General features: G+C 40.4%; 2 protein-coding genes across 6 annotated transcripts; one reads left to right on the top strand and one right to left on the bottom strand.

Annotated features, from left to right (window-relative positions):
* Nucleotides 1-1,207: 1,207 nt before the first annotated feature.
* On the bottom strand, nt 1,208-5,010 carry LOC112274777 (alpha N-terminal protein methyltransferase 1-like). 2 transcript variants are annotated; one of them, XM_024504537.3, is made up of 8 exons: nt 3,991-5,010; nt 3,528-3,666; nt 3,270-3,328; nt 2,891-2,998; nt 2,647-2,748; nt 2,348-2,402; nt 2,126-2,223; nt 1,208-1,963 (listed from the first exon to the last, which is right to left on the bottom strand). In XM_024504537.3, exons 1-8 carry the CDS (start codon nt 4,303-4,305, stop codon nt 1,814-1,816), a joined length of 1,026 nt encoding a protein of 341 aa, XP_024360305.2. In that variant the 5' UTR covers nt 4,306-5,010; the 3' UTR covers nt 1,208-1,813. The 2 variants fall into 2 exon arrangements, with proteins under 2 accessions (XP_024360305.2, XP_090102139.1); XM_090246013.1 differs by having other exon boundaries at nt 2,918-2,998.
* Nucleotides 5,011-5,153: 143 nt separating this feature from the next.
* On the top strand, nt 5,154-12,587 carry LOC112274776 (U-box domain-containing protein 44). 4 transcript variants are annotated; one of them, XM_090246009.1, is made up of 9 exons: nt 5,154-5,371; nt 5,569-6,518; nt 6,612-6,810; nt 7,556-7,614; nt 7,827-8,413; nt 8,649-9,719; nt 9,849-10,146; nt 10,323-10,546; nt 10,755-12,587. In XM_090246009.1, the coding sequence occupies exons 5-9, from the start codon at nt 8,186-8,188 to the stop codon at nt 12,060-12,062; spliced, it is 3,129 nt and encodes a 1,042-aa protein (XP_090102135.1). In that variant the 5' UTR covers nt 5,154-5,371; nt 5,569-6,518; nt 6,612-6,810; nt 7,556-7,614; nt 7,827-8,185; the 3' UTR covers nt 12,063-12,587. The 4 variants fall into 4 exon arrangements, with proteins under 4 accessions (XP_090102135.1, XP_090102138.1, XP_024360298.1 ...); XM_090246012.1 differs by having other exon boundaries at nt 7,824-8,413; XM_024504530.3 differs by having other exon boundaries at nt 7,550-7,614.
* The last annotated feature ends 4,035 nt before the right edge of the window (nt 12,588-16,622 follow it).

Raw genomic sequence — 16,622 nt, 5'->3', positions numbered from 1 at the left:
ATATTAGCATTTTAAGAACATTAATATATTTTTATGAAATTTTAAATATTTTAGTACTTAATACTTTTTGGTTCCTTGATCATAAATTGTTTACACATGCATATATTTACACACAAGAAGGAAAACCGTTTAGCAAGCAAAATGGTCCTTTAGTCGTAAATGTTTTTATAAATTAGCATTTTTTTAAATTATTAAACATTAGTTAACATATACAATATTAATAAATAAAACTTGGTGTTTTATGTGGGTAATTCAATTATGATAATTGGTCATCAAGTTTTTAATATACTAATGGGAAAACATCAATACAATAAGTTTTAATAAATGACAGTTTTTGCAAAACTGTTAATGTTTTAATTAAGAATTTTGATTTTCACTTCCTGGTAAATTAGAATTCAGATTAAATTTTGAGAAACTGCAAACCTGCTGTGCACAGTCAAAATTAATTTTGCATTTCAGAACACATTTCCTTTCAAGAATTTCATTAATAAATTTTGATAAATTCTATTCGATTCTTTAATCTTCGTTAACCAAGAATTAATTTCTTTTTCCTGAAATTCATCCAATCAACAAACTTCAAGAACAGACTGGAAAATCCTGAAATTCATCCAATCAACAAACTTCAAGAACAGACTGGAAAATCCTGAAATTCATCCAATCAACAAACTTCAAGAACAGACTGGAAAATCTAGCCAGTCAGCTAATTTCAAGGATAGTCACCAGTTATTTATTAGTAGATAAAGTAGATATATTCCACAGATTTTTTAATTTTTACTTTTATTTTTTTCTTGTATTCTGAGAATAATTACGTATTGTTTAGCAGACACTAATTCAATGCACATGCAAATTTAGACAGGGTTTCCCTCCAAATTGCACTAAAAATTCACGCACAGTAAATCACGCAGGGTATAAACTTGAGTCAATATTTGTTTGTTTGTATGTTTGTCTAATTCTACCATACTATGTTGTTTGATTTTCGTAGATGAGTTTTTACATGCGCATTTTCTCAAATAGGAAATATCTCCAGAATGACGTTTCACCAAGATACAAAACATCAGAAGTCTTTTTAAATTTCACATCGTGAAGTGAAAACACCTCGTGCCAAAGTGTTGAATTTTTCACAAAATTTAGATGAAGATGGTACCAAGAAAGTAACTGAACAAATGATAAAACAAATAGAATGTATTGTAGATTTCTTCTAAAGCTATTGGGTCAAAAATACTTGTCCATTGAATAGTATTCAGATACAGTTTATAGAAAACTCTCACCTTCGTACAATTTTCTCTAGTTTCATTAATTTTATGATCTGGGTGAGAAGTGGGTTTTCCTTCGTGAGAAAAGTTCATCCATAGTGGTTTCATAAGCTTGACGGATTTCGGCACGACTACCCCGAGTTCAGCTCAAGAGGTGCTTCGGCAAACTGAGGCTCTGACAACTTAAAAACATCGCCAGAAGATGATACAGGAAGACAAACGTCATGCTGCTTATGATCAGCGTCCACATGGCGGTGGATTGAACAAGACCCAATATGGAGGCAAGCTGTAACTGATACAAAGAGCAGGGAGTAATTGAAGGGATGCACCGGTCAAGAGACAGTCGCAAAAATATTTGGCTACGCAATGGTTATGATGCTTGCCGAGCATCCAGGCTGACAGGAATCGCCCTCGTACTTTCTTCAGACAGAAAGCTCTACGTGCCAAGCTGAGCCTATATGCATTTTGAGCTTTTCAAATTTGATGAGCTCACATACTACAACCAAAGTAACGATACGTTTGGGTACAATTTGGACATGTCAATTTGGACATGGATAGCCCTACAGTATCTTACGAGGCTGATTGATTCGACGCTTGGGTCTCACTGGTAAAGCTTTGCTTTCCGCAGCTGCTGGAGTGGGAATTCTAGGTTCTGGTGTCACTGCATACATGCGGACTGCGAACAAATCTTTAGGGAATCCCTTCTGTAACTGCAAGGACACAATCATTCACTGTGTCAGATGACGCAAACACTCAACGCTGTTGCCTTGATGTGGTAGGGTCTCCACGGCATAGAAACGCTGCTAGGATTAGTGTATAGACAACCAATTCCAACATGCAAATTTTGAACAGAAAGAAACTTAAGTTCGTACTTTCGTTTTGTAGAGGTACAACCCAGTTTGCTTGAGCAGGTCTCGGAAGTAAGCATCCGATCGTGTGACGCTAGTATCTTCCTTATCTACAACGAACCCTGTACATGTAACACGACACATGAGGCATGCATAAAATGCTGACATGTGAGGAAAAAGAATATAGTTCACTCACGGATAACGACGAGAACAAACAAATTCCAAAATAAGCGATTTCAATCATACCATTCTTTGCGATGTTCTCTTTTAGTACAAAAAACCCTCCTGGCTTTAGTCCAGCCTGCGACGCAACCAAAGAAAATAAGTAAGTTGACAAGCAGGAAGTATTTACGTTCACCCTTAGACTTAGAAGTTCATGGTGTCTATGTGCAACACTTACAATGTGCTTCACTCAACTTCTTCGAAAAAAGAAAAAAAACAAAAGGGCAATCCAGAAAACTGAAATCTACTGCAGATTCAATTTTCTGGAATTCTTTCAACCCACAACAGGTACTAAATGAAAGATGTGTAAGTAGTATCCTCACTTGGGCACGTTTAAAAAACTCAACGAAATCATGATCCGTCAAATGACCAATGCACCATTGCACCCAAATGACATCGTAGCGCCCTGCTTCAGGGGTGAATTCCTGCATTAGGATACATAAGGAATACGAGCCTGATGGGTAAGTCCTAATCCTTGTGAATCATTTGATAACAGTGCTAGGTCTATTGCTAACAACGATCTTAGTATAACTGCTCAGAATATCAAGTCCAAAACAAACCGAGGACCTGCAAGGGGACGCAGAAGAACTTTACAGCTCTGTTTCCCTCTGTCCTTCCGCCAAGGTCCGCTCGAGCCTTTTCCAGAAAATGGCGGACAGGCTCAACAAGGTCCACCTGGGGTTATCACTGCAACGGGGTCAAGTCACAATTCCTTCAATTTTGTCATCCATTCACAACTCCCATGCAGATCTCATGAGACCAACATCTGAAACTGCACTAATAGGTTACAAATAACAATTCAAGTTCAGGTATCTGTGGAACTTAGCACCACCGTGCACTTAACACTCTGATTCTCACAAACTCCCGGGAATTTCGACACGAACCCAGAAACAGTTGCATTTTACTCAATTCTATTCCCGCAGGTTCCCAGAGGCCGACCGCGTACCTCTTGGAAATGATGAATAAGGAAGTTCTTCGTAACCCTCCCGACACCAGCACCACAATCTATTACCAAAGAAAATCCCACTTTGCCGAAGATAAGCGTGTATAGAGTGTACCAGCATTCTTCAATGAGGACAAGCATACAAGCAATAACGGAAACAATAATGAAATTAATTTTCAGTGCCTCATTCCATGACACGTTTGTACTTCGCCTGCAGTCAAAGGGCACCACTAATAAAGTACATGCGAGTATAACAATTACCTAACGCTACTAAATTAGAGCTGCTGCTCGGTGGACATTCCTTGAAGATCTCAGCAAGAAAGGCTTTGCTGTCCATAACGTCGCGGTCGTTGACATTCCCGTAACCACCCAATACTCCATCCACCGAGGCCTCCACACCCTATTCATAAGCCAAATCGTTACACAATGACTGTACTTCGTACGATTACTGAGACATGGCTAACACAAGGGTGTTGCGTTCGAAGTGTAAGGCAGTTGACACAATTTCTACTAACGAAATCCTGCGTAACGTGACTTCATGGCTATTTGACACAGTTTAGGTCTCTAATCTGACAGCTTAGTGGTTTACCAATGGCTCGCTTCTGACAATTTGGACATGATGAAACATTCCTCGCCACAGCGCAGCCTCGTGCGCTGAGAATTAACCCTAAGCATTGAAGGCACGCATGAGAAAAGAGTAATCTGGAAATGACTCAAACCGTACCTCCCAGTAGCTCACACCTTTGTGATACCATTCCTGTTTCTTGTGTGCATTTTTAGGGTTTCCAGCTGCATCTTCTCCAGCCTCCTCCTCCCACATCTGCTTCCGGTTGGCATAAACCTTACCCTCAGTGTCTAACCCGCTTTCCTCCATGTCGAAATAAAAGCTACAGCTCACGCTCAATGCACGCTGCGATGCAGCGCTCCGCCCACTCAGCAAGGCGACTCTGCCTTGACCCTGTTCTAACCGCTTCAAATCCCTTCTCGGTAAGGACCAAGAAAATCCACCTGATGGGCTCTTCAAAACACACGCCCTCATAAATCCAACTACACTATCCGCTATGGAAGTGGCAGAAGGAATACGATGCTGCTGTCTGGAACCCACTAACGACACAGAAGGCTTCTTCCTCGATTTCTAAACTATAAGTAATGCACGTGAACAATTCCAGACAGACAGCACTAATCCGCGGACCACACCCAGCACCTATAGATCTTAAGGACAAAGAAGATCCTAGTCGATTCCGCTGCAGAAAGACAACTAACTGTCTTCGAGATTCCAGTTTCCAGAGCCAGCAGCCACTGCCCCAAACCCTAGATGTAACTGTCACTCGTCTTACTTAAACCCTTCACGAGAACGTCCAGCGAAACCAAGTCCAGTTACAGATCCATCCGGGCGAATGCCCAAATTCAAAATTCGAACAATAATGAAAGTGAAAATTAAGTCTCAACTAGGTATTGAAAGCAATTTCCGAGATAAAACTAACAACGGTAACTTAGTTTTCCTCTTTCTACATGTGAATATATCAAAATTTTCAGTTTATATTAAAAATGAAAAATGATTTGGATTGTCTCTTCTGAAATTCCTTCTCCGTTGCTGTTTCCGTGTAAAAAAAGTGTTAACTCGCTTAATTCTCGTACTCTTCCTATGGATCCAACTTCTCATTCGACGTAATTGGATATATTCCTCAGCTGGGGCTGACGACTTGAATCGACTGGTGGTAGTTTCTACTGTACTAGACAGAGAGTTGAAAACAAGCGCCGAGGGGGACAGAGAAACTTCGCAATGATCATTTCGCTCTGTGCGACAGATGCGTATCACCTACCTCAGTTGCGGGCAAAAGTTTGGTCTAAATCTGGATAGCTAGTTGGAGATAATGACACGCAGGTCATCATCTCCACGCACACAAGTCTCGAGCTCATGCGTCTCGAGGTCCACACACCAGTATCAGACAAGGAATGCGGCTCGGACTGTCGAGGTTTTTGATGCCCCTGCTTTCAAGCGGTCCGGGTGACTCCATTCTTCATGTCCTGAGTGAAATTTTTCTCTTCTAAAGCTCTGCCCATTTGTTGCAAAGCTCCGTGACCTTATCAGGCTTCGGTAAAAGGTGATTAAATTTGGTATTGACAGTTAGCATGATAAAAACATGTCCCCACAGTGAATTACCGCTTCAAACGCTCGATCATGTCGTGATATCCTGGCGCTTTCGTTATGCCTCCGTTTCTGTGATTAATGCAATCCATCAAGTTCGGGGAAAAGCTGACTTGGGGTAAAGATCTAACGTGTCGTATGTTAACGTTGCAGGTCCAAATTCATATTTGCAGGAAGACCTAAACTCTATTTCAGGTTTATGACATCGTAACGAGTTTCTCACTAAAATGACTCCATTTCAAGTTTCTCATTAAAATGTCACATCCGTTGTTTACCCTACTGCATGGGAAGTATGGAAAACGATCATCTTGCAAGGTGGGTCAGATTGCCGTTATCTCAAACAATACGGAAGCAAAGGTGGGTAATCTAACTCAGGAATAAATTCCAAACGAATGAAACAATAACCAAGATTTAAACAACCCGCGATTGGTTTCTCAACACGCAACGAAGAGGTCAATTGAAGACTGCCTTCAAAATTCTTTGGAACATTGACGATCAACAGACGCTGAAATTTGATTGCATCATGCTCAGCAGTCGCTTGTTGCTCCCTCAGGGCTGCATCACTGGTTAAACACAATCACTTCTTCTTCTTCTTCTTCTTTCGTTTATTTATTTTTAGGTTGGAGATGATAGTAGTCCTGTGGATGATATGGCCTTGAAAGACCTGGTGCCGCAATTTGGCAAATTTACAAGACGAGAGGTACGTGTGATGAAGAGGAGAATCATTCTCCGCTTCCACAACAATTGCGGCGAAGGTACAGATGCTGTGGGATGAGCACAATCAGGAAGCCATTTTGTCTGTGGCCGGGCCGTGTGATGGAGCATGACATGGCTTTTGGTGGTTTCAGACTGAGTGTATGATGTGCAATATTGGTGGGGATCTATCTCCCTGCGAGCGCGTTTGTACACGGTGTGCGTGTTTTGGTTGCAGCTACAGGATCCGGCTAATTCTTTAGCGACTAGGAAATCAATGCGTTGGGTAGATGCAGATTGTCGGTATTCCATGTGGGATGGCAGAGTGCGTGCCATGAACGGCGGTTTGCGACAGGATTCGTGCCCTCCCACCACATATCGCTTCGGTGGTTGGGCTAGTGCTACAGCAGGTCTTCGTTGCTCTTCCGCAGACCTCTCTTGTCACTTCTCGGCACTACAGGTGTCTGCTCCAGGTTTTTGTAACAGTTGTTAACTGCGTGCAGACCCCGGCGCCACCGTAGCCATCCGGCGAGGAGCTGATCTGGAGGCGTTTACTTTAGCATCTTGTTCTGTGGAGAGAGCAACATTGTGCAGACCGTCGTCGCGGAGTTGTCATCCAAAGATGATCTCTCCATAGGTCGCTGTGCATGCTGGGCCCTTCGTCTCTTTTGCGACTTCTGCGAAAGGGTGTGTGTCGGAAAGGTGAGGGTTCGTAAGCTTGGCCAAATGACGATTAGTCGGCGAACATACATTCGTTGTAGCTAGTGCTGGGCCCTACACGCGCCACAGGTCTTCCCTAAAGTAAGTTAGGATGGGCCACGATAAATCATTTGCCGGCCAGCTGGTTTTTGTCCCGTAATAGCCAGTGACCACACCCAGCAGGCCACTGTTTGACCTCAGTCGTCTTCTTCATGAAACATTGTCTGGTGGTATTTGAATCGCAGATGGAAACATTGTTTTTTTTACACAATGGAAATCGTAGATGTTAATGTTTCGGTAGGTAAGGGGGCTCCAGCAAATCGCCGGAAATCTGCAGACAATGCAGCAGCTGTTTGTCTCTTCGTAAGCGAGAGTAATTACAGCCCCAGTGTGGTACGCACCGGTGTGGTACAGACGTCTGTTTGGCTTGATATCCAAGTTACGAAGCGAGCTCACTGAGAGACGTGTCCATCTAGAGGATTGTCGGTTTGAGGGGGTTACTCCAATGTGCTAAAAGGTTGCAAGATACGCGCAGAATTCTTCTTTAATTTGAGCACTGCCAGTTGTTTGTTATCAAACTGTGAGTGTCGTTGATCAAGAGTGAGTGAAGAATTTCTGTCGACTATGGTGGGAGGTCGTACGGCATTGACGTCCTTGTGAGGGATAGATCAAGCCACCTAGCGATGTTAGTACGGTTCAAACGTCTGGCTTAATTGTGCAGCTAACACACCTGTCTTGTAAGATGAAGGGAGGTGTTGGGACCTTGGAAGTACTTTGCATCGCAGATCAAGCTGTTCAAACTGGACTGTGAGTTCGCTCACCTTATGAAACCTGTTAGTACACGTAAAATGCAGAATACTAAGCGCGCGACTCGGAAAGGAAATGAGCGATTGTTTAAATCTTTTCTACTCCCTCCCTTGATCGATTAAACGCTTGTCGGTACTTCGTTCTTCTGTGAACTAGCTCCCCGACTGCCTCGTCATCTGTTAACACTTGGGGATGCACCATCTTTGTAGCAGGCCTTGCTTGATGACCTCCATGCAAACTTTTACCTACTTCGAAATGTTGAAAGAATGCCTCGCGTTTGAGCCGTTGGCTGTACGCGTTTCATCGCCGGTGCTTTGCCATTACAGCGGCGACACTTTCCAAGTGTAGCGTAGGGTTATTCTAGTGACGAGATGCTGGAAACCGCAACCAGTGACCTGCGCAGCGTGATTTCTTAGAATAATGTTATAAATCTGGTGCGACACACACTTGGAAACACATCTGGAAACGAATGCCTCCCAAATCGGCTTAGTCTGTCATATACCAACACACTGCGCAGACGCAGGGTTCGGTGTCTGTTACAACTACAGTGTGCAGAAAGCAAGCGATCTGCATGCGGGAGGTATTTTGTGAGGTCAGCAATCCGAGGCGATTTGAGAAAGTTGTAGCAATGGCTGCCCATTGGCTTGGTCAGCTCAGTCACAGAGTTTCGATGTTGGCGGTGGCAGCACAAGGTGTCATGGATGTCAAAGAGCATCCAATACATACCATTCTGGCTGATTTTGCCATTTCTCTTGAGAATCTTGCAAGTACTTTGAAGAAATTGCAGAAAGAGTTGGAGGTAAGCTCAATTTGTCCATGTTCTCTGTTCTGTGTTCTATGAAGGCGTGCTTCGATGTCATAGGAACTATCACGTTTGTGGGTATTTGGAATTATCAATGAATGTCATGAGGTACAGTTTTTGTGCAGTTCTTAGTCATCTTAGTAAACTTCTCCTCGCTTCAAGGTGCCGGTATCATGTTTCTTCGAAGTTTCAGAATATCAGGTTAATTCGATGTTGCCGTGGTTAAATGTAGAATCAATCTCCTTTGAGCCCCATCAGGTTCCAGCACCTCAAAATTGAGACAGAAATGACATCTGTGGAGCGACTAGTGATGGCACTGAAAACCCAGTCCCAACTCTCCTTACTCCTGAGTTATCCTTTTCTTCTCACAAAGTTACATTCATATAGAGAGAACTTGAGCAGAGATTTCGAAAGTATTATCCAGGCTGTCGTTTGCAGCGGAGTAGTGAAACAGCAGGTATGTCAAACGCAACAACATCTGAAGGAAGGTCCTCCTAAGCTAGGGCCTAAAGAACAAGCTGCTCTCGACTCATTGGACATGATCATTGAGGGGTCGACGCCCCAAAAGTGCAAAGAGCTCGCTGAGCAAGTTGCAGAATATATGAGTCTTGATCTCAGTCAGGTAGCATTCGCTGATCAACTCGCAGAAGTGAAAAAGAATATAGGGAAGGCGGAGATTTTTGATGATACCATTTTTCCAAAATACTTGCACAATTGTGTCAAGGTGTTGGAGAAGGGTTTGGCATTTCAGGAGGAACCAGCAGCATGTGACGATGACATTCTTTCAGATCCAACGATGCCACCGTCAAGCGAGGGGCACATAAAAGAGGTGTTTGCGCCCACACCGCCGCTCTCTTCCTTCATTTGTCCGATCACGAGGCAGGTCATGAAGGATCCCGTGCAGGTTTCTTCTGGCCAGACGTACGAGCGAAGCGCGATTGAGCAGTGGTTTGAGGGGGGGGAAACCACTTGTCCGTTAGGGGTTAAGCTAAAAAACACCAAGGTGAAGCCAAATCACGCTTTGAGACAATCTATTTCAGAATGGAGGGAGAGAAACTACGTTGTTCGGCTTCACATTGCCGAGTCGCGGCTGAGGTCGTCACAGCCCAATCAACAATTGCGCGGTGCGCGAGATATAATAGCAGTGTGTGAGGAAGATCCAGTTAATAAAAATGAAGCTTCGTCCAGAAAGATGATTCCTCTGTTGATTCAATTAGCTAATCATCCTGATACTTCTTCCACACTGCGAGAGCACTGCTTCAATGCTCTGGCTGCTCTTGCCCACGGTCATCAAGAAAATCAGGTGCCGATCTTGCTAATATGCCTGATCCCCGCAACGAACCCTGCCGCAGAATTTATTTTGTGAAAGCAAATGAGAATCTGTTGTGCGGTGCGCCTAGCTTCTGATTGGTGTCGCTCTTATTAATTGCAGGATACTCTTGTATGTGAAGGGGTGATGAACGTATTGGTACGCAGCCTAAGGAACTACGACGAAGCGGAACCAGCTATTAAATTGTTGAAAATTTTATCTTCTACTCCCAAAACGGCAGAAATGATCTGCCGAATGCCTGATGCTGTTCTGCTACTGGTAACTTTTTTGGGGCATGAAAAGGAGGAGCTGGTGATCTCCGTGAAATCGGTGTTGGTGAACCTACCGACCACAGATAAAATCGTTGTTCACATGGCGGAAGCAAATCTTTTGATTCCCTTAGCCACACGTCTCGTGGAAGGTATTACAACACTTCTCACTCGCTTTGGCCACCTTTCACTTTCTCATACAATTACTCCGAAAGATTAAATTGCAATTTAATTCTCAGAATTTGCAGGCTTTTCAGTGTTTACGTCCTTGCAAATAAGTTGGTTGGTCTCCAGTTGATCGTTCATGATCGTCTGTCTCTTTACATAGGAGAAAAAGAGTCAAAGATTTTGATGGCTAAGACCCTAGCCCGTTTGAAGCACATGCCTGAGAGTAGCAAGATTTTGGCAAGCTCTCAAGACACTATCACAGCATTGACGAACATGACGAAATCGAGGGATGCAGATGAAGTCAACGCCGCCATTGGCGCGCTGGAGAACCTTTCTAAAGCTCCAAGAGTTGGCACTGTGATATCTGCTTGCTCAGGACTGGAGGTAATTTTCACAGATTGGAGGTCTGAGAACCATGTAGCGTGAGTCTAGAGTGAAGTGTTCATTTAAATACAGTATAATTTCGAGCGAACTAATGCTATAGTTGGATCAAACCCCTCAATGAATTGGCATCAAGTTGAATTTGAGAGAGTGCTAGAAATCGATTGGATCTGGAAACTTTAATAATTTTGTGGTGACCTTGTTGTCGCAGGTTCTGGTCAAGTTGCTTACCTCCCAAGCATCGGTAGAAACGAAGATTACTGCATCCCGCGTTGTTGCTAATGTACTAGCGGCAGTTGGCGACGAGTGGCCACAAAGCGAAGACAGGGATGCGGACATCGACAACTACCTTGATACTTTTATAATGCTAATATCGAGCAGCGCCAGGCCTACAACGAATGCATTGGTGCAGTCGCATTTGCTGCAAGGTCTTTTTAGTCTCGTTAAGGGCAGAGACACGGGCGAGGTTACCAGGGAAATGTTGTTGAGAAGAAACGTCTTTTCTGTTCTTACTCCTCATTTTAAAGATTCAAGGCTTGAAACAAGGCGAGACTCGCTGAGGCTAGTCTCTTCCTTGTCGAGGAAGCATGGAGCGGAGGCATGGTTAGCGATAAGTATACAATGTGGTACTTTGAAGTTTCTCGTCGACATGTTGAGCGCAGAGGAGATCACCGAGAATGAGGAGTTGGATGCTGCGAGGATAATCTCCCATCTTCCAGCAGAAGACCAAAATCTGACCATCACATTAGCGCAGCAATTTAACATTGTTCCGCACTTGGTACACCACTTGTCTTCGAAAAATCAGTCTCTTCAAGAGGCGTGTCTGGGTGCTCTCGTCCGATTCACCACTCCTGAAACTTTAGATCTTCAGAAACAACTAGCAGACATGGGCGTGATTCCAGCATTGGTTGCATTCCTCGACTCACGACGACCACGGACGAAGATACACGCTGCCCAGGCGCTAGCCAATTTCTCTAGAAGCTCCTCTCGTTTAATAAGGCCAGTGGCACCAAACAAATGTTGGCAATGCTTTGCACCAACACCGATCACCTGCAACCTACATGGAAGCCTGTGCTCGGTCAAAAGCACCTATTGTTTACTGGAGGCAGAGGCGATACCACCCTTGGTGACCATCGTCGCGGAGGACAAAGAAAAGGTTGCGGAAGCGGCCTTGGAAGCCCTCTACACCCTGGTCGAAGATGAAAGGCACTCGGAGCGAGGATGTAACGTGCTGCACCAAGCGAATGCGCTGCGGACCATCATTTCTAAGCTGCCAAACGGCACGCCAAGGTCGCAGGAAATTTCCATCTGCATTTGCGAGAAGTTCTTGGGCATCCCGCATTACCAGCACGCGCTAGGAGCATCTGCTCAAATGCATATCATCGCCATCGCCCAGCAAGCGCCGCCGAGCAGGACCAAAGAGATCGCTGGCAAAATTCTCAACCAGCTCGAACTTCTCGGCTCCCTTGTTGGGTCCAATTCGAACATCTTCCAACAGAGCAGCGTCTCAGCGTCGTAGCTGCTGCCCAGTCGCCTCACCGCGACTTCGATAGATTCATGATCCCTCCGCAACTTCAACGAATTTCTTCTCTTCCCGATGCGCGTACCAATCTAGGATCCTACCGATACCTCAACTTTGTCGGTGGACCCAGTTGCTGTACCCGGTGAACAGATAATTGGATCGTAACAGTCGTAATTGGGAGTAGTAATTGACCAGAAACAAGGAGGCCGCTGGAGTGCGGCGGCCACCTCAAGCGTCACGCTGTTTCGGTGCTACGGCGTTGTCTAGACAATGAGCTCGGTGTCGGTGCCGACATCGCCGATCCAGGTGTGAACATCGGTCGGCGGTCGTTTCTTCCTGATCTATTACACACGTGTTCGGTTAATTCATAGTGGATATGTGATCCGAGTCGTAATTGTGAAGGAAATGGGAGCATTACTTAACACTATATATATATATATATATATATATATATACACATGTAGATAGATTTCTCTTTTTCACATGAGAGTTTTCAACCTAAAATATACATTTTTGGAAGTATGCTATTGTGGTATGCTATTGTGGTATTTCTTTTTATATAGTTGTGAATTAAATGTCATGAAATTGTGATTTTGGTGGTGTTATCAATTCAATCAACATTTTTAATTGGTAACGTTTCTGTATAATATTTATTTAATACTTATACATGTTATAAATATATACATAACCTAGTTATTTTATCCAATCTCTTTTTTGAGGATTAGTTAAAGAATATATTTACATATATATTTAAAGGTGCATTTTATGCCTTATGATTAGACCACTATAAATTAGGGCTTTTTGGCATAAAACTCTAATTTTTCTAGAATAAGGTTTGAGAGACGTCCTAAAATTAGTGTTCAATAATATTCTTTAGCATTGTTGGAAAGGCTCCTCATGATGCAATTTGCAGTCCCAACAATCACATTAGAGAATGCACATCAAATTTTTAATGGTGAAGGAATTGTAGATCCCTTGAAAATCCTTTGTAGGGACAAAGTTTGGCCTTGCAGCAAACCCACATGATTAGAACAAAGATCAAGTTGTCTCTACATGATACTTGTTTTATGAGAAGCTTGGTTCCTAAGAGGTTGATTTCATAGGTGTAAAGAAAAACAAATGGAGAATGTGAAAAAAATTAAAATCTCTTTTTGTGCTAATAATATCATAGAATATATAAAATCACACCACACTAAGGCATAGATAGAATACAACACCCTTGTTGATGCCTCAAAGAAATAATTCTTTGACCAAGTAAATTTCAAAAACACTCTCTCACATTATTTTGACACCAAAAAGGCACTCACATTCACAATCAATTGGAACATAGTCAAAATGATTATTGGTAATATGTTGTTTAATATTGATGGCGAAAAAACTATACCAACATATGAATGGACATTGTCAATTTTCAAGCTATTTAAAGATGCAAATAACAACCATATTAAGCTTGGTAGAGAGTAGGATCTAAGCTGCAAAGCATAGAAGGTGGAGAACAAATCTTTGCATTTATTTCGTCTTGTAATTGACTTTATTTCATGTAGAGCTTTGTTTTGAATGGTAATATGTCTTGTGGATATCACTAAGATTGTATTGCATACGGACTGCTTTAGTGGGTATAGTAAAGATCATGCAACTTTATTTATGAGGGTGGTTTGTGTTGTAAGCTTATAGAAAATAATGGAACTTCTTTACATCTAGTGGATGTTATTGCTCGCTCTTAATGTTGGTTCAAAGGAATGCCCTTTGTACCTTCATTTCCAAGTTTGATTAGAGTATCAATCAAAGCTGCTTAATTTCCACCTTCTTGCCATTCTTCTTTTCAATTACAAGACAACCTAGGTAATCTTTGCTATGGATTCAAAACTTTTGGATGTTGTTGCTCCAAAATAGAGAATACAACTTGTTGGAATTAACATGGATGGCAGACAAACAATGATAGGACAACTTTTTGGCATCGTGATGAGGATGGTTGATGTGGTTGTTGATGGAGTTGTATAAGTATAGTATACTCTATATTAATTTAACCTTGTGGTCCAAGCCAAATACATCAAGTTGTATAATGACTAATTTTTCAACATCTTAATAGGTCTCATGTCTTACCTTTACCAATAGTTCAATCTCATTGGGAGGATGAATTATACATGCCCAAAATTCATGGATATGCAATGATTATCCATAAAAAACTATGTGAGTTTTTGCAACAAAGAGACATAGTAGTCATCCATAAAAAAACTAAGTTTTTGCAACAAGGGTGCCTAATGGTCTTCGATGAAAAAATCGTCCAAGTTTTTTGTAATAACATTGTGCAATAGACATCTATAAAAAAACTATTTGACTTTTTGCAACAAAAGCACAAGATGATCTATAAGTATCTTGCATAGAAGCAACCTACATGTATCTCTCTTCTTTCTTAATAAGTGATACTACTTGCTTTCAATGACAATGCGGAAGTAATCACCACAATCATGATATGGTTGCAAAGACTCAGCACCATCTTGAATGAATAAAAAACCAAATTCAAATACTTGATTAAGTCATTGGTCTCACTGTACAAAATACAAGGTCTACATAGTATAGAAAGTCTAGTAATAGTTTGTGGTGCTCCAAACTTGATCATCTACAAATCTTGGTGTGTGGCTCTTATGAGGGCGGAGGCCTTTATTCAAGATCAAAACACTTTTATAATGAGCACTTTGGCTTTGTTGCTTGTAGCTAAGGCATAGATTATGGTCCTTTTAGAAGTTATTATTTATTAGTTTTATTGATAACATTATGTATATTATTTTTTAATGAAATTGCAATATTGACACTAAAGACAAAGATATTTTGAAAGTCTTGTACTATGATTTGTATAGGCTACTAGTATCTCGATTATACATCTCCATCTATCAACACATGATGCAATTGGAATTGACTAGATAGAATGTTTAATTAATTGAGGATATTAAGAAAAACCATTAATCTATGATACATACTTATTGTGAGGAGATTACCTTCAAAGATGCAATTAACAACTACTCCAATTTACAAATAGAATTTTATATTGAATAGACTCATTGTGATGGCCAATATCCACAATTTTAAAGATTTTGTGGCAAAATTGCCTCTATTTTTCTTAATACAAATATTGTCAAATCTGACTTCTTTATAATTGGGTAGGAGAAAGATGAGTATTGATAGTGTCTTATTAACTTCTCCCTTGAAAGTATTCTACATTTGAAAGAGTTTAATACAATCTATCAAATTTGACAAGGATGGATGATTTTAGACAACTTTATAAATAAATTTTATCTATTTTTAATATATTTAAAATAAAACTTGGTTGTAACTTTAAAATAAGATAAATTAGATTATAAAAAGAAAGTCCTAATTTAAAATAGCTTGTTCATGATAGCAAGAATCAAAATACATATACCTTCATATATGTTAAATCTAATATAATTATAAAGTTGAACATATTATTTTAAAAAATATTGGCTAATTTTTTAATTAAAACATGTTTATATTTTGAAATGCATTTCACATACTTTGTTATATATATATATATATATATATATATATATATATATATATATATATAATTTATTTTTTTATTTTTTTAACTTATAAATATTAAATACTAAAAATATTTTAAAATATCACTCAAGCTTTAGGATCTACAAGCAAAGATAAAACAAAACCTTATGAAAATTCCAACCAATAACACACATTGAATTATAGATAAACTAGTTTATTTGTAATAGGGTATAGATAAGATAATTGTATAAATAGTTAGAACCATGAAAGTTTTTAGAATTAGGATTAGGTTAGTAGATTAAGTAAGATTTATTGTAGAACATTCTAGAAAGAATTTTGGGCGGTTATTTAAGTAGGATCTATCATAGAACCTTCTAAAAAAAGAATTTAAAGTCGTTATCTAAATAGGACCCACTACCTAAGAACATTCTAAAAAGTCCAAGATAGTAGGATAAGTATAAATATGACTGGCCAGGGCCTTTTGGGGGCATTTGGTCAGATATTTCTTTGGACTCTTTTTCTTAATAAAGTTTGGTTCAATATCTTTCTATTTAGATTTATTTTATTCTATTTTTATTTGCTCAATTTTATCTTTTATATTCAATTCTATTTAATTATATTTAATTTTATTTTATCCTATTTTGAAATGAAGCTTTATGTTACTATGGATTAGAAGGATTTTGGATTTTTGAGATAGTCTGGTCCTATTTTATTGATATTAGAGTGAGTATTAGATTATTTACTTTTGGTAGCATGTAAATAGTCATCATCTAGTTCAATATAAGTTGTTGTGGTCACTCTAAGTACTGTGTTGAGGCTATTGTGAGTTACTCTTAAAAAATCAATTGAAAAATAAAAAGGCATTACAATAGTAGAAACTAGCAGAGAAATTATAGTATGGTAGATATGACAAAAAAATCCCATATAGAGGCTTAAATACAACACTTCTTAAGTCAGATAGTTACTTTGTAAGGACAAATAGAAGCCTTGAGAAAAAGAGAGTTGACATCTACTAGGTTGAAATTGAGTAAGCCTAGT

This window comes from Physcomitrium patens, chromosome 22 (assembly GCF_059467195.1).
Source record: "Physcomitrium patens ecotype Gransden chromosome 22, ASM5946719v1, whole genome shotgun sequence".
NCBI classification, from domain to species: Eukaryota; Viridiplantae; Streptophyta; class Bryopsida; order Funariales; family Funariaceae; genus Physcomitrium; species Physcomitrium patens.
The sequence above is the reverse complement of the archived record's forward strand: the minus strand, read 5'-3'. Positions and strand labels throughout refer to the sequence as shown.